This window comes from Pan troglodytes, chromosome 20, assembly GCF_028858775.2.
Source record: "Pan troglodytes isolate AG18354 chromosome 20, NHGRI_mPanTro3-v2.0_pri, whole genome shotgun sequence".
NCBI classification, from domain to species: domain Eukaryota; kingdom Metazoa; phylum Chordata; class Mammalia; order Primates; family Hominidae; genus Pan; species Pan troglodytes.
In genome coordinates this window covers 46,201,537-46,219,533 of record NC_072418.2, presented here as the reverse complement: position 1 = coordinate 46,219,533, position 17,997 = coordinate 46,201,537, and the positions used below count along the sequence as shown (strand labels likewise).

At 45.5% G+C, this 17,997-nt stretch overlaps 1 protein-coding gene across 2 annotated transcripts; it reads left to right on the top strand.

Moving 5' to 3' along the window:
- Positions 1-1,730: 1,730 nt before the first annotated feature.
- PSG9 (pregnancy specific beta-1-glycoprotein 9) lies at positions 1,731-13,320 on the top strand. 2 transcript variants are annotated; one of them, XM_016934281.4, is made up of 5 exons: positions 1,731-1,893; positions 3,116-3,481; positions 9,142-9,420; positions 12,142-12,420; positions 12,821-13,320. In XM_016934281.4, the coding sequence occupies exons 1-5, from the start codon at positions 1,830-1,832 to the stop codon at positions 13,318-13,320; spliced, it is 1,488 nt and encodes a 495-aa protein (XP_016789770.3). In that variant the 5' UTR covers positions 1,731-1,829. The 2 variants fall into 2 exon arrangements, with proteins under 2 accessions (XP_016789770.3, XP_016789771.3); XM_016934282.4 differs by lacking the exon at positions 12,142-12,420.
- Positions 13,321-17,997: the final 4,677 nt, after the last annotated feature.

Genomic DNA, 17,997 nt, shown 5'->3' with positions numbered 1-17,997 from the left:
GCTTTCCCAGGGGATGCCAACCTCCCTCAGCGGAACCCACAGGCCAGCAGGGTCCACCCTCGCCAGGGTCACTTTGGCCCAAGTCCTCAGCACCCTCCATGCTCCCCACACGGACTCTGTCAGTTCCTCCCTGACCTGGCGGCCGCCAACCTAACACCACTCCCTCTGCAGAGAGCTCCTGCCCCACACACCTGCTCCTTCCCTGGGCCCAGCTGAAGGCATCTCCCAGGGCAGCGCTGGTGCACGCGATGCCACACTGGGCGCTTTCCCCTCGTGAACTCTCTCCATCCTCATCAACTCTTTCTGTCACTGCTCCCTAAATGCCCGCCCCTGCTCCATCTGTCCTGTTCTCTGGGGCTTCCCAGGCCAAGCCTAGCGCTGACACAGAACAGCAGCTGCCTGAGGGCCCACAGCCTCCCCGGGAATCAGCCAGGCACCCTGTCACCTGCCTGCCCCCTGCACCCCAGGGGGCTCAGAGAGCCTGTGATGGTCATACACAGGCACCATCCGGGATGGGGCCACCTGCCCCCAGCTGTCCCTTGGGAAGGCAGACCTCTCTTGTGTGCTTGCGGGGAGATGAGGGGTGTTATTGCTCTTTGCTCCCAGAACACAACTCACCCCCACCTGCCCTCTCAGGTGTGAGCAACGTCCCTCCAGAGAGCCTCTCTGGTCACTGCCTGCTCCTCCTCTACACACAGCAGCTTGGCCAGGTCAAAACCCTCAGGATAGACCCCTGGCTATGTCAGCACATGGAGGGCTGAGCCCATCATGGCCACGGAGTAAGTCGGGATGAATCTCTCCAGCTCTGAACCCCTGCTCTGTCCCAGGCTCCCCCTCCTGCGTCTCAACGAGCCATGTCCCGCGGGGTTCCTGGGTGACTCCCCACTTCCTCCTGCACCACCACGGGGAAGGTGTGGTGACCACAGGACAATCAGCTGGGCAGAGAAGAGAGGACATCAAAGATGGTCAGGAAGAACATGATAAACCCTGAGCTCCAGCTCAGCCGCCAGACCCCAGGGAGCCATAGACTGACAGAGAACTGTCCCTTTGACTATGGGACTCACAGCCCCCACTGAGCAACCAGCACAGGCCTCTCCTCCTAAGAGGCATGAGAGATTCACCCTGCACACCTCCAGGACAGACAGTTTCCTCTGGGACACCCAGGTCCTGAATGTCCATCCTTGGAAGCTGCAGCCAAGCTTGACACGATTAGAGAAAGGAAGGGTCCCTCTCACCAGGCAACACACAGCTCACCCACAGCACAATGGGGTGTCACTGTGACAGGGACCTGGTGCATCTCCAGCCTCCTGCACTGAAGGGGAGAGCCAGATGGGGATGAAAGAGGCGAAAGTGCATGAATGTGCACCCCAACCCAGAGCCATGGGGACAGCAGGAGGCTGAGGCCCAGAACTCTGCTTGCCCAACCTGCAGGGTATGTGTGTGACTGTGTGGGTCTGTGTGTGTCTCTTCTGTGTGTGTGTGTGTGTGTGTGTGTGTGTGTGTGTGTGTATGTGTGTCTGCACAAAGTGTGTGTTGAGGTTTGGTGAAAGAATCACTGCTGAAAAAGGCAGAGGCCTCCACAACTCCCAGGGACCTGAAACACAGACAAAAGGAAAAACAGAAGGAGGGACAAGGAGGCAGGACTGAGAGAGAAGGGGACAGAGAGGTGTCCTGGGACTGACCCCGCCCATGAGCTTGAGAAGTGCTCCTGCCCCGGGAAGAGGCTCAGCACAGAAGGAGGAAGGACAGCACAGCTGACAGCCGTGCTCAGACAGCTTCTGGATCCTAGGCTCATCTCCACAGAGGAGAACACACAGGCAGCAGAGACCATGGGGCCCCTCCCAGCCCCTTCCTGCACACAGCACATCACCTGGAAGGGGTTCCTGCTCACAGGTGAGGAGAGAACTTCCTGGGAGAGGACAGGAGGAGGAAGCAGAGTGACTGGATGGGGTCTCCTGGAGAGGATGGGGTTGTAAAATAAAAGAAGCCAGCACTTAGGGAGGCTGAGGTGGGTGGATCACGAGATCAGGAGTTCAAGATCAGTCCGGCCAATGCAGTGAAGCCCTGTCTCTCCTAAAAATACAAAAAATTAACCAGGTATGGTGGTGTGCTCCTGGAATCCTAACTACTCGGGAGGCTGAGGTGGGAGAATCATGTGAACCCAGGAGGCAGAAGTTGCAGCTAGCCGAGATAGCGCCACTGCACGCCAGCCTGGGCGACAGTACGAGACTCCGTCTCAAAAAAAAAAAAAAGAAAAAAAGGAAAGAAGGCTCTGTTGCAGCCTGGATAGGGGAAAATACACCAGAGAGGGACAGGGGTGAAAACAGGAAAGTCACATTGAACCGGAATTGGTAAGAGGTAGGAAAATCTTAAGTGTTCTGTTTTCCTGATTAATCATCCAGGGCCACCACATTTTGAAAAATGATAATAATAACTATATCAGATGACACTTCAAATAAAAATATAAGCAGGACATGAAACACTATCCTCAGCAAAAAACCTCAACAATTGGGGGAAAAAAAAACACCCAGGGCATGGAGGGCCCTGAGAACTCTCACATCTACAGGAGTCTGCAGCCTGTCCCAGGCACTGGGGTGCAACCAGGATCACAAAAGTCCCTGTCCTCACAGAGCTCACGCTGTCATGGGGAGGAAGACAGACATGCAAAGAGATCTAGAATGTGAGATCAGGTGTTGACAAGAACCCTGGAGGGAGCAGAGCAGGGAAAGGTCAGAAAGGGAAGACCCAGGGTCTCTGAAGGAGGTGTGAGGAAAGAAGCCTAAGGATGCCCTGATGTGAGCAGGACCTGACGGCAGTGTGGAGGGGGCCGTGTGGATCCCTGGGGAAGAGGATTCCAAACAGAAAAATGCCAAGGTCAGAAGTGTTGAAGGAATGGGGGTCATGCTGCTGACCTTGACCTAGTAGGACAGTAGGACACACACACATACACTTACACAAACACACATGCCCGTTTTTTGTGTGTGTTTGTTTGTATGTGTGTGTGTGTGTATCTTCAAGGCTGAGGATGGAAGAGACCTTCTCAGGACAGAAGGCCCCATCTTTACACCACAATACATAGGTCTCAATATTAACTGATGCTGTCTCCCCCTCCTAGCATCACTTTTAAACTTCTGGAACCCGCCCACCACTGCCGAAGTCACGATTGAAGCCCAGCCACCCAAAGTTTCTGAGGGGAAGGATGTTCTTCTACTTGTCCACAATTTGCCCCAGAATCTTCCTGGCTACTTCTGGTACAAAGGGGAAATTACGGACCTCTACCATTACATTATATCATATATAGTAGATGGTAAAATAATTATATATGGGCCTGCATACAGTGGAAGAGAAACAGTATATTCCAACGCATCCCTGCGGATCCAGAATGTCACCCGGGAGGATGCAGGAACCTACACCTTACACATCATAAAGCGAAGTGATGAGACTAGAGAAGAAATTCGATATTTCTCCTTCACCTTATACTGTGAGTGCTTCCACATGATCCCTGGGTGTTGGGGGGAAGGGGTCATTTGTACTTCACACACACAGGATTGTCAGGCCTGGACTCTGCCTGTGTCACTCTCTGCATTATGTCCCATGCTGGGGTTTGGGCATTTAGTGCAGGACACACAAAGAGGAGACAAATTTCAACAGATCAGAATTTGTTTCCGGCATCCAGACCCTGCAGACACTTGGTGCAGAGGAAGGACAGTCTGATGGGGGGACTCAGCAGGAGGAGATCAGTCTCAGCCAAGCACCTCATGCCCTCTTCATAAATTTGACCCTGAGAAAGACCCTGGAGAACTGAGTAGGGCTTGGCTTGAGGTGACCCCTGAGATACTCTCAGAGAAACTCAGCCCTAGAAGCCTCAACCCCAGACCCCTGTCCCTAAATCCTTGCTCCAGTTAAACTGAGGAGCCTGTGCCAGTGCTGGGTTGTGGCTTCCTGGGCAGGCCTTACTGGGACCAAGAATTTACCAGCTGTCTGAGGACTGTGTCTCCTGGAGCTGTTCACCAGCCAGGGCTCAGCCCTCAGAGCCTCATCTGGGCAAGGACAGAGCTTTTTCACCTGACACTCAGAGTGGAGAGGACAGAAAGACAAGCTTTGGAGGACATCAGCCAACTGCCTTGGGAGGCTTAGGACAGTCCATAGAAAGTCTAATGTCCCCAGAAGCAGAAACAGAAGAGAGAAGATGTACCTGGTAGCAGCTTGTCCACAGGGATCTGACATAAGGTGCTTTCTCATGGAAGCAAATTAATAATAAATGCTGCTTGTGTGAAACCTCCACTGTGCCATGTATTAGGTCAGGTGACTGTGAATCATTTAACATTTATTCACAGATGGCATGAAAAGCCACAGTCCATTTGCCATTTAGTTTATTTGATTGAGAGAAAACTGAGGCACAGGAAGGCGCAGTCACTGAACCAGAGTCACACAAACACAAAGGGGAGATCAGGGTCACATGAAGTGTGTCTGGAGCCACAGGCCCATCCTCTCCTCCACCAGAAGTGAGGGCTTACTGGGTTCCAAGGACCCCATAGTCATTTATTGGCTCAAACCCTCTCTTCTTAGGCATCCAAACCTCAGAGGAGTGAGAGCAAATGGTCAGCTGATTAGTCTGTACTCCAGAACTAAATCACCTGCCTCAACCATCAGAGTCAATGCAAAAAAAAAATATCCAGGCCTCCCCCTCAGATCTTAACCCCCATCACTGAACCTGAAATCCTGTGTTTCCCAAAGTGTCCATGTCACTATCATGAGAGGATCAAGGAGAGGACCTTGTTTTCTTTCCCCACTCACACCCTACACCAGCACAGGCCCAGCGAGAGACACACACTCAGGAGCTCTCACATAACGAATGAAGAACTTGAATGAAGAAATGAATGATCCAAAACCTCTTTGGAGACTGGATCTTGGATGCAGAATCCTAGGAGGTTCTAGCCACACCTGTCCCTTGTCCTTCAGAGGCTGACAGCCATGTTTCATCCCCCCACTACCTCTTGCCCCTAAAGCAACCCCACCTCATGTAACTCTGAAGCTCTTTGGCCACCGGAGGGTTCTCAGGGCTCCTTGGTCCTGGACTGTGGAACTGGGGGCACCTGGTCCCTGGGGTCTCTGAAGTCAGTGTAGCCCTCACTGCTCACTGCCATGGTGTCTCTGCCTCTCTCTGCTTCTCTGTGTCCCTCATCTTCCTCCCACTTCATTCTGACTGGCAAGCCCTGTCCTGCACAGCTTCTTCCTCCACCCCTAGGTCTTCCCCAGACACTCCCTCTGACTAGTCTGGCTGTTCAGTTCCTTTCCCGCTAACACTATGGCATGGCCCACCTCCCAGGAAATAGGAAAGGCACAGAAATCACCTGGAGTTGCCACTCCTGCCAGGCTTCATCTCGAGCCAATGTCCCCAGGTCACTAAGAGAAATATTCCACTGTATTCCCATCAAGGGCTCTTTCCCTTTGTGAGGCTAACCTATGGACAAGACCATGGGACAGGGATAGGCAGTTCCTCCATCCACTCATAATTGCCAGACAAGTTCTTCTGGCCTCCTGCACAAAAAAAAAAAAAAAAAAAAAAAAAAAAAATTATTGAAATGGTGGTCTGTAGTCGAGAAAGATTTTAATGACTCCAAGTCTGCCAAGCAGGAGGACGGATGTTTATTATTACTCAAATCAGCCTCCCCAGTGGAGCAGGGGTTAGAGATTTTCAAGGATAGTTTCAGGGGCACAGGACTAAAAAATGAGTACTGCTGATTGTTTGGTGATGGAATCATGCTGGCGGAGGGAAATGATTTGTTTGTGCTTGAATCTGCCTCCAGGTAGGGGCCACATGACTGGCTGAGCCATTAGTCATAGGTATGGATGAAGTCAGCCGGTTGCCAGAATGCAAAAGAATGAGAAAAATCTCAAAAGACCAATCTCACGTTCTACAATAGTGATGTTATCTATAGGAGCAATTAGTTACAAATTTTGTAAACTCTTACCAAATGACATCGGAGCAGTCAGGGATTATAGAAACTGTGACAACATTTTAGCAGAATTCAGTTCCCTCCTATAATCTTAATCTCATGGTCTTTCACTACTTTGACAAAAGCAGTCCCTGGGCAAAGTAAGGGTGTTAGTTTTATGGAGGAACTATTATCATTCTTGCTTCAAAGTTAAACCATAAAATAAATTCCTCCCAAGGTTAGCCTGACCTATGCCCAGGAATGAGTGAGGACAGCCAGCCTGAGACTAGATGCCAGATGGAGTCAGCCATGCTAGTTTGCTGTCACTGTGTAATCTCTGCCCTGACTAACCAGGGTGTCAGAGGCTGGAGAGGCCTGCAGTCCCCAAAGCACATGGACTCATTTCACCCATTTCATTTGTGACTCCATCCTCAACCTGCTACAGAGCTCACATTCTCTGGTCACTTCCTAGAGACTTCTGGCTTCCTGTTAGGCATATAACAAGCTTGGAATTGGTCACTCAGTTCTAACACTAAGTAAAAAGCTGAACAATCTCAAAAGTCAACAACTCATTAAAATCCCTCAGAGATGGCTGGGCACAGTGGCTCAAGCCTATAATCCCAGCACTTTGGGAGGCTGAGGCGGGCACAAGGTCAGGAGATGGAGACAATCCTGGTTAACAGGGTGAAACCCTGTCTCTACTAAAAATACAAAAAATTAGCCGGGCGTGGTGGTGGGCGCCTGTAGTCCCACCTACTTGGGAGACCTAGGCAGGAGAATGGCGTGAACCCAGGAGGCGGAGCTTGCAGTGAGCTGAGATCATGCCACTGCACTCCAGTCGGGGTGACAGAGCGAGACTCTGTCTCAGAAAAAAAAAAATGCTGTCAGAGAAATGAAGAATGCTTTTGATGCTTACTGGTAGACTGCACACAGCTGAGGAAAGAATCCCTAGATTGAGGATGTGTCAATAGAAACTTCCAAAACTGAAAAAGGAAAGTTCAAAAAGAGTGGGGAAGAAAAAGTGGAACAACATATTCAACTTCGTATTTAATATTTTGTTTTGACAATAGCAATTTTTAAATTTTGTATTTGTGGGACAACTACAAAGGCTGTAACATACACATAATGGGAATACTGGTGGTTTTTGGGGACCAGTTGGAGGTGGCCAGGTGGGTGATATCTGATGGTTTTACTGCCTGTGTCTCATACAACTGTTTCCTCATGATGATGCCATTTTCATAAGTTGGAGTTCTGCATATGGGGAGACACACGAGCCATTGGCATCTCACTTAGACTCTTCCTGATTCACACAACCTTAAATTTTAGTGGTGTTTCCTGAGCTTAAGAGAAAATGAAGAAAGCATTTCACCTACCTGTTTTGCGGTCCTCCCCATTTTTCCTAATTCTGCACAGAAATTAGAAGCAGGGAGTTCTTTCTATATTTACTAACATAACACACATCACTTCTTTTAATTTGGCATCATTCCTCCCTTTATGTAATTGAGACACTGACCAGTTCTGTCCTTTTAACCGGACTCTCTCTCCTTAAGGAGTTGCTAATTTCCAATCACCTTTGGCATCTTTCTTTGAGCATAATGTGATCCTGCTGGAATTCATGGCACACCTAAACCTTATTTTGGTCTCAAGAGAAATACTACTACCAGCAATTGATCTTAGATGTTTGGATCATCAGTAAAAGTTTCCACTTATGAAAACATTTTAATGTTTCCTCCAAAATTTTTTTTTTTTTGTTACTAGGGTCAGAACACAACATGAGGTCTAAACTCCTGACAACTTTTTATGGGAAAATTACAGTATAACAAATTGAGCATCCCAAATCCAGAAATCCACAATCTGAAATGCTCAAAACTCAACACTTCTGACCACTGATGTGATGCTAAAAAGAAGTGCTCACTGGCGCATTGTGGATTTTAAATTTTTCAGATTTGGGATGCTAAACCAGTACATATATGGCAAATATTCCAAAATAAAAAAATTAGAAATCCAAAACACTTTGTTTTAACCTTTCTGCATAAGGAGCACTTTATCTGTATGAACTATAGGCATGAAGCTGTACAGGAGATCTCTAGAACCTCCTCATCCTGCATAACTGAAAGTGCACACCCATGGAACAACACCCTATTCCTCTGATCCCAGCTCCTGCAAACTACTATTCTACTTTCTGATTCATTCTGGAATCCACTGATAGGAGGTACATAGAGTAGTCAAACTCAGATCAGACAGTAGAATGTCTAATGAGAGAAAGTATCTGCAAGACTTCTTCCCAAATATTGGTCTAATATCCACCAAACACATATGGTCCATGAGGGCCAGACTTCCATCATCTGTTCATGTTCACCCTTTCCACCAGTCAGTTCTGCATTTGCAAACATCCACATGTATTTCTAGAAAGATCCACATGGTCCTCACCTGCCCTCTACAGGGGGAAGGAAGCATCATGGACCCAGAACAGCGAACATGGCCTTGGTCAAAAGCTATCAGCTACTGCCTGGCCCCTTCACTCTTTGTAGGTCGTTCCTTGGACTCTGCTCTATCTTTAGAGGTCACTGGCTCAAGTCAGTCACTATGAGACACCTGGGAAAACTGCAAACTGCCCCACCTTGTGGCTCCACTGCCTGATGTCTTAACTGACCTCCAGGCTTGACTCTGGTCTCCCCTGTGTTATTTCTGCTGAAGTACCCAGTCCCAGGCCAGGCTGTCCAATACCCAAAGGGTTTAAGGACAATGGGAAGTTCCATCATTCATCTCTAGGATGTCCTTGGCAAGGGAAGCTGCAGAGAAAACATACCTCAGGGGGCAAAGTAAGACTGAAACTAAGAGGATTCCAGCACTGCATGCTCCAAGTGAGGACCACAAGTTGGGCCAGTCAGGCAGTTGGAGATGGAGGGACTCAAAGAGGCGTCAGGGGCTGTGACTGCTGGTCCTGTGTCTTTCCATGACCCAATGCTGCTGCTCAATTCACACTTAAGAAAGTCTGTGCTTCTCCCACATAAAGCAGGCAGCCTCACAATCTCTGAGCTCTCAGATTGCCATGCATCTGTCTTGTAACACACACACCTGCCATGGGCTTTTAAGGACTTGGTTGGGCTGAGAGGTGGGAAATGCCAACTCTGATTGAAAAATGCCTTTGGAGGAATCAAAGGTGCCACACAGGGCAATCTTCTCTCTGTTTTCTGCACAGCGGAGACTCCCAAGCCCTACATCTCCAGCAGCAACTTAAACCCCAGGGAGGCCATGGAGGCTGTGCGCTTAATCTGTGATCCTGAGACTCCGGACGCAAGCTACCTGTGGTTGCTGAATGGTCAGAACCTCCCTAGGACTCACAGGTTGCAGCTGTCCAAAACCAACAGGACCCTCTATCTATTTGGTGTCACAAAGTATATTGCAGGACCCTATGAATGTGAAATACGGAACCCAGTGAGTGCCAGCCGCAGTGACCCAGTCACCCTGAATCTCCTCCGTGAGTATCTTCTGTTCCTCTGTGAGCCACGCTGCCATCCCAAATACACATGGCCAGAGGCCAGGCCTCTCAGTCCCTCTCAGGTCCAAGTACGGAGACCTTTACCCCTAGACATCAAAGCTGGCCATGACTTTCTGCCCCAGGCAAACCAGAGTAGGCCTAGGCTTGATCCACAATAGGAGAAAAGAGGCTGCTGTGTCATGGGAAACTCAGGGTCCACAGCTTGTGATGGGAGAAACAGGTGAATGTCTCAGGCTCCAGATCAGTGAACACAGCGGGGATTTGGCTGGGACTTCAGTGTTGCGACTTGGCCCACAGGGTCACTGTGGCCCTTCCACAGACCAGGATTTTCCCTTCCCTCTGGCAATACCACCTATGACATTATTCTCTTTGCTCCACATGGCCTGGATGCCCCCATCATTTCCTCCTCATACACCTATTACCATACAGGGGAAGTCCCCAAGCTCTCCTGCCTCACAGACTCTCACCCACTGGCAGAGCATTCTTGGCTGATTGATGGGAAGTTCCAGCAATCAGCACAAGTGTTCTTTATCCCCCAAATCACTAAAACATATAGAGGGGTCTATGTCTGTTTCATCCATAACTCAGCCACTGGTGGAACAAATCTCATAATCAAGAGGATCATAGTCCCTGGTAAGTGGATCCCTGGAGCACTGGCAAAATGTTTTCCAGTGAAGTCTATCTAGCTATCAGGGAAGAGCCACCTGCCCTCTGCAAAGGGAGAGGGAAAATAAAAAATCCAGCACAGGGAATATGTTTCTGCTCCAAAACCACCAGCTTTTGCCTGTCCCTTCACTCTTTCTAGATCATTCTTTAGACTATACACTAACAATGAACAATCTGAAAGGAAGTTAAGGAAAGGATTTCAATTCACATTAACATCAAAAGGAATAAAATATTTTGGAATAAGTTTAACCAAAAAGGTCAAATGATTATACCCTGAAAACTACAAAACATTGCTGAAAGAAATTAAAGACGATATCAATATATGGAAAGACATTTCATTTTCATGGATTGGAAGAAGCAATATTGTTAGAAAGACAATACCACCCAATTGAGTTGCAGATTAAATGTAACCCCTAACAGAATCCCAGTAACATTTTTTTGCAGAATTAGAAAACTCTGTCCTAAATCTGACCTGACAGGCTCTTATTAATGACTGTCACAACACAAACACGGAGAAAAAGATGCAACCAGAAAAGGTGGAAAGTTCTGATGACATAGAAAATAGCAATCAGCCTTTCTCACATCCCAAACCCTTCAAAAATATACAAGTGCAGCATGGCCAGTATGGAATTGACCAAAAACTAATCACCAAGCTAGAAACGTGGTGAGAGAAAAAAAAGGGCAAGAATATCTTTGGCTTATCACCTCCCACTTTTGCCTACTAATCTGATGCTGAAAAGAAATGCTCACTGAAGCATTTTAGATTTTGAATCTTTCAGATTTGGGATGCTAAACCAGTAAGTATATGACAAATATTTCAGAATCAAAAAATGTCAGAAATCCAAAACACTTTTTGTCCTAAGACTTATGCATAAGAAATACTCAATCTGTGTGAACTATAGGCATCAAGCTCTACAGCAGATCTCTAGAACCTCCCCACCTTGCATAACTGAAACTGCACACCCATGAACAACTTCTGATTCTCCCCACTCCCAGCTCCTGGCAAACAGCAGTCTCTTCTCATATTCACTCTGGAATCCACTTACATGAGGTCCCTAGAGTAGTCGAACCCATGGAATCAGAGAGTAGAATGTCCAATGAAAGAAAATATTTGCAAAACTTCTCTCCAAATTTGTCTCATATCCATCAAACACACATGGTCCATGATGACCAAATATCCAGCAGTTCATTCCCACACTTTCCACCAGTCAGTTCTGCATTTGCAAATGTCCACATGTATTTCTGGAAAGATCCACATGGTCCTCATCTGCCCTCTGCAGAAGGAGAGGAAACTTAAAGAACCCAGGACAGGGAACATGGTTCTGCTCCAAAGCTATCAGCTCTTGCCTGTCGCCTTCACTCTTTCTAGATCATTCCTTGCACTCTGCTCTATCTTTAGAGGTCACTGGTTCAAGTAAGTCATCATGAAACACCTGCAAAAAACTGCCCCACCTTGAGCCTCCACTGGCTGATGACTGAACTGACCTCCAGGCTTGACTCTGGTCTCCCCTGTGTTATTTCTGCTGAAACATCCAGTCCCAGGCCAGGCTGCTAAGTATCTTCAGGGTCTCAGGACCATGGGAAGTCGCATTGTTACTCATCTCTAGAACGTCCTTAGAAATGGAAGCTGCAGAGAAATCACATCTAGGGGGCAAAGTAGGATGGAATTTGGAAGGGGCCCAGCAGTTGCACATTCCAGGTAAGGAACCCAAGGGGAGCCAGCCAGTCAACTGATTAGGGAGGGACTGGGAGGGGTACCAGGGGCTGTGACTCCCACTGACGTGTCTGTCCATGACCCAACACTGCTGCTCAACTGACACTTGAGAAAGTCTGTGCTTCCCTAAGACAGAGCAGGCGGCCTCACAGTCTTTGAGCCCTTAGATCATCATGTATCTGTCTTGTGACACACACACCAGCTATTGGCTTTCAAGGACTCGGGTGTGGGAGGTGGGAGATGCCAACTCTGACTGAAGTAAGCCTGTGGAGGAATCAAAGGTGCCACACAGGACAATCTTCTCTCTGTTATCCACACAGCGAAGCTGCCCATGCCCTACATCACCATCAACAACTTAAACCCCAGGGAGAATAAGGATGTCTTAGCCTTCACCTGTGAACCTAAGAGTGAGAACTACACCTACATTTGGTGGCTAAATGGTCAGAGCCTCCCCGTCAGTCCCGGGGTAAAGCGACCCATTGAAAACAGGATCCTCATTCTACCCAGTGTCACGAGAAATGAAACAGGACCCTATCAATGTGAAATACGGGACCGATATGGTGGCATCCGCAGTAACCCAGAATTCCTGAATGTCCTCTGTGAGTATCTTTTGTTCCTCTGTGGGCCAGGACACCAGCTTAAATCCAAACCACCAGAGGCCAGGCCTCTCAGTCTCTCTCCGGTCCAAGTATAGACACCTTTACTTCTGGACATCCGAGGTGGCCATGACTCCCTGCCCTGGGAAAACCTGGGTAGGCACAGCCTTAACCAAGAATATAAGGGGAGTGGATGCTCTTGTCATGGGAGACTTGGTGCCCATAGCTTGTGATGGGAGAAACAGGTGAATACCTTAGGCTTCAGCTCAGTGAACATAGAGGGACTTTGGCTGGGACTTGAGGGTGTGTCTTGGCTCAGAGGGTCACTGTGTCCCTTTAAGAGACCAGGAACATCACCTTCCCTCGGATGACATCACCTGTGGCTTTATTCTCTTTCCTCCAGATGGTCCAGACCTCCCCAGAATTTACCCTTCATTCACCTATTACCGTTCAGGAGAAAACCTCGACTTGTCCTGCTTCACGGACTCTAACCCACCGGCAGAGTATTTTTGGACAATTAATGGGAAGTTTCAGCTATCAGGACAAAAGCTCTTTATCCCCCAAATTACTACAAAGCATAGCGGGCTCTATGCTTGCTCTGTTCATAACTCAGCTACTGGCAAGGAAATCTCCAAATCCATGACAGTCAAAGTCTCTGGTAAGTGGATCCCAGCATCCTTGGCAGTAGGGTTTTATGTGGAGTCTATCTGGCTTTCAGAGAAGAGTCAGGAAAACATTTTTATTCCCAGCCTGTGTCCTATGGGCACAAACAAATCCCAAATTCTCCTCCTGAACCCTCCCAATTTGTCTCTACAGACTCTCTTCTCCTTGTTTTTCTGTTTTCTCATGGCTGACCTTGTGTCTGGCCTGAAAAAGGTAGGGAGGGGGCTTTATCAGCCCTGAGCCCTATGTGGTAGAAGAGGCTTCACAAAGGGACAAGAAGGAGAGTCCTCAAGATCAAGTTGCTTCTTGCTGTCACTGACACATCCCCTTCTGCCACGTCTTTGTTTTCTTCTACCTATTCCATGACCTACAAGGTACAGCTGAGGCTTTGAAACAAGCTCACACTTTTCCCCCAGATGAGAGGAGGAAGCCCCTTGGGTGAGGGAGGAGCAGCTCAGACTCTGCTTCCTGCTCTGCTCCAGGCTCCTCTGGTGACTGTCCCTGCCTGACTCCACCTGGGGTGGGACCAGCGTGTGTGTAGAAAGGGCCCTGGTGGCCTGTCCTGAATTTGGCTAAATCGAGCTGCCAGTTGAAGCCAAGCCTCCCCCGGGCCAGGCTGCAGGGAAATAAGAAGAGAGGGAGCCTCAGGGCAGACTCCTGAGCTGCGTCCTGGCTCTGAAGTCACCAGCTGTATGAGGCTGTGGGCACAGCACGTGGGACACAGCACGGAGGACAGTGACTGATGCAGAGCTGGAGAAATAGGGAGATTCACCCTTGGGGTTATTCATGGCAGGAAAGGGGCAGTGCCAAAAAGTGTGTAATTATAGAGAGGGTAAGACTACCAGACACTTTATATATATCTAATATAAGACTTACCATTAACTATTTCTAAGTGTGCAATTTAGTGTTGTGTAACCATCACACTATCCATTTCCAGAACTTTGTCCTCTTACCATATTAAACCTCTGTACCCAATAAACAGTAACTCTCACTCCTTCTTCCCCTAACCCTTAGCACCCATCATTCTACTTTCTGTCTCTATGTAACTGGCTATTCTAACTATCTTTTATAAATGGAATTATATAATAAATATCCTTTTGTGTCTGGCTTATTTCAGTTAGCATAATATCTTCAAGGTTCATCCATTTTGCATGATGTATTGGAATTTTATTCCTTGTTAAGGTTGAATAACATTTCAATGTATAGATACACCTCATTTGCCTACCCACTTATCTTTCAATGGACTTTTCAGTTGTTTCCATTTTTTCGCTAGTGTGAGTAATGCTTCTCTGAACATCAGTGCACAAATATTTGTTCAAATTTCTTTCAATTCTATGGGGAGTATGTCCAGAAGTGGAATTGCTGGATCAAATGGTAATTTATTGTTTAATTTTTTGAGAAACAGCCACACCACTTTTTACAGTGGCTATAACATTTCCCATTCCCATCAGCAATGCACTAGAGCTCCAATTTTTCCATCTACTTGAAAACACCTGTTGTTTTGTGTTGCTGTCATTGTTGTTGTTTATCAAAGCCATCCTAAATTGTGTGAGGTGGTGTAGCATTGCGGGTTTGATTTGCATATCTCCAAGTATTCGTGATGCTGAGGAACTTTGCATGGGCTTATTGGATATTTGTATATCTCCCTTGGATAAAACTCTATTTTAATCCTTTGTTCATTTTTTAATTGGGTTTTTGGATGTTTGTTGTTGTTGACTTGTAGCTTTTCATGTATTCTGGAAATTAATTTCTTATCACACTTATAATTTGCAAATATTTTTATCATTTCGTGGGTTGCCTTTTTACTTTCTTGATAATGTTCTTCGACATATAAAAGGTTTGATTTTTGTGAAGTCCGATTTATCCATTTTATTTGTTGCCTATGCTTTTGTTGTTACAACCAAGAAATCATTGGGAAATCCAGCATCATGAAGCTTTTCTTCTAAGAGTTGTGTAGTTTTTCTCTTACATTTAGATCTTTGATCTATTGTGGGTTAATTTTTGTACATGGTGTTAGGTAAAGGTTCCAATCTTCTTGCCCTTGGATATCCAGCTTTCCCAATATCCTTTGGTGAGAACACTGTCCCTTCCCCATTGAACAATCTTGGCGCACTCGATGAAAATCATTTGGCCATATATGCAAGCATTTCTTTCTGGGCTATTATATTTCATTAATTTCTATGTCTTCCTTTATGGCAGTACCACACTGTATTGATTACTGGGGCTTTGTAGTAAATGCTGAAATCAGGAAGTGTGAGTCCTCCAGGTTCATTCTTCCTCTTCAAAGCTGTGTGTCTATTTAGAGTCATGAGATGCAATATAAATTTTAGGACAGACTTTTCTTTTTCTGCAAAAATGCCACTGAGATTCTGATAGGAATTGTATTGAATCTGCAGCTCACTTTGGGTAGCACTGTTCTCCTAACAATATTGAGTCTTCCAATTCATGAACACAAAATGTCTTTCAATTTATTGATGTCTTCTTTCATTTCTTTCAGCAATATTTTGTAGATTTCAGGTATAATCATTTCACCTCTTTGATTAAACTTATTCCTAAATATTTTATTCTTTTTGATGTTAATATAAATTGAAATTTTTTTTCTTAATTTCCCTTCAGATTGTTCATGGTTAGTGTATTGAAATACAACTGATGTTTGAATGTTGATTTTGTATTATGCAACATTACTGAATTTATTTATTAATTCTAATTGGTTTGTTCCACCTTTAGGATTTTCTACATATAAGTTCAAGTTATCTGTAAACAGAAATAATTTTACTCCTTCCTTCCAATTTGAATGTCTTTTTTTCAATTCTTGCCTAATTTTTCTGACTAGACCTTTCAATACTACGTTGAATAAAAGTGTCAAAAGCAGGCATTCTTGTCTTGTTCCTGCTCATACAGGGAAAGCTTTCAGTCTTTCTCCATTGAGTATGATGCTAGCATTGGGTTTTTCACATATTGCCTTTATGTTGAGGTGGTTTCCTTCCATTCTTAGGATGTCTTCATTATGAAAAAATATTGAATTTCATCAAATGCTTTTATTGATTCAATCTTATTACTGATTATAGTTATACTCATATTTTTGTGTGGTTCTAGGAGTTTCTCTATTTCATCTAGGTTATCCAATTTATTGGCATACAATTATTTATAGTACTTTCATCATCATTATTTTATTAGAATTGGTAGTAATCGCTTCATTTTTCTTTCTTTCGTTTTTTTTTTTTTTTTTTTTTTTTTTTTTTTTTTTTTTTTTTTTTTTTTTAAGAGAGAGAGACAGGCTCTCACTCTGTAGGCCAGCCCAGGATGGAATACAGTGGTGTGATTATGGCTCACTGCAGCCTTAACCTCCTGGGCTCAAGCAATTCTCCTTCTTCAGCCTCCCAAGATGCTAGGACTACAGGTGCATGTCACCATGCCCAGCTAATTTTTTTTTATTTTTTTGTAGAGACAGCATCTCCCCAGGTTACCTATGCTGGTCCAAACACCTGGTCTCAAGAAATCCTTCTGCTGTGACCTCCCAAAGTGCTAGGATTAAAACATGACCCACCATGCTCAGAGTCCATTTTCATTTCTGATTTTAGTAATTTTAAACTTTTCTCTTTTTTTCTTAGTCAATCTAGTTAATGGTTGTCAATTTTGTTGATTTTATTTTGAAGAATCAACTTTTGGTTTCATTAATTTCCTCTATTCTGTTTCCATTCTCCATTTTATTTATATCCACTCTAATCCTTATTGTTTCCCTCATTCACTGTGCTTGGGTTTAGTTTGTTCTTCTTTCATATCCTGAAGTATTAAAGTAGGTTGTTGACCTGAGATCTTTCTTCTTTTTTAATGTAAGAGTTTACAGTTATAAATTTCTTGCACAAGACTCAACTTCTCTGAACCTCTGATTTCTTACCTGAAAATTGCAATGAGAGTACTTTCTTCATACCATTGTTTTAAAGGTTTAATGCAGTCAATGAAACAATATGCCACACACAGCGGAACCAATGTCAGCTGCTATATTACTACCATCATCATTAGCCTTGAGGTCACATAGTCCTAGAATCAAATCTCAGATCCACCTGTCACTAGCCATATGACACCAGGAAAGTTTTTACACCATGCTAAGCTTCTGTCTTTTCATCGGCAAAATGGAAATAATGTCTACGTGACAGGGTTATTGTGTGGCTTAAATGAGATACAGGTAAAGTATTGAGCACAGGGCCTGGCACATAGGAAGTGCCCCTCAACAGTACCTACCTTTTTCCATATATATGGAAAAAGAGGTAACACATAAAACACTAGGACATGGTTACTGACTACTTGTGGGAGAGAAAAAAAAAAGCTAAGTGCAAAGAATCAAGCCTGGTATGTTAGTTTTTACCAACTGAGATGCATCCAAGATGGGATTAGACATACAAGGTAATTTATCAGGGAAGACACCTGTGAGGGAATGTGGAGCAGGCATGAAGGTAGTATGGGAGAACCCACAGAACACTATGCAGAGCTGATTCCTGTGAAAAAGAAAGAGAAAAAAGTTTTAGGTACCAATGCAGTTCTAAGAGTATTTGCAAGGCTGATGGGGAATCCTCCAACCAGTCACCCATTAGAGTTAAAGAGAGCCTCAGAGAACTAGGCTTGCTTTCACACCCTTCCTGGGAGCCTGTGGGAAAGAAGCTTTCTGTGTAAAGGAGGTAGTGAATTTGAAATGCACTGACCTGGGCCTTCTGTCAATCAGGTCCCTGCCATGGAGACCTGACAGAGTCTCAGTCATGACTGCAACAACTGAGACACTGAGAAAAAGAACAGGCTGATACCTTCATGAAATTCAAGACAAAGAAGAAAAATACTCAATGTTATTGGACTAAATAATCAAAAGGATAATGTTTTCATAATTTTTTATTGGAAAATGTGCTGATTCTTTGAATGTTTTAT

Coding starts and splice junctions, on each gene's coding strand:
- PSG9 (XM_016934281.4), top strand. CDS start 1,830: ATGGGGCCCCTCCCAGCCCCTTCCTGCACACAGCACATCACCTGGAAG. Junction 3,482..9,141: donor TTTCTCCTTCACCTTATACT/GTGAGTGCTTCC, acceptor TTTTCTGCACAG/CGGAGACTCCCAAGCCCTAC. Junction 12,421..12,820: donor AGAATTCCTGAATGTCCTCT/GTGAGTATCTTT, acceptor TCTTTCCTCCAG/ATGGTCCAGACCTCCCCAGA.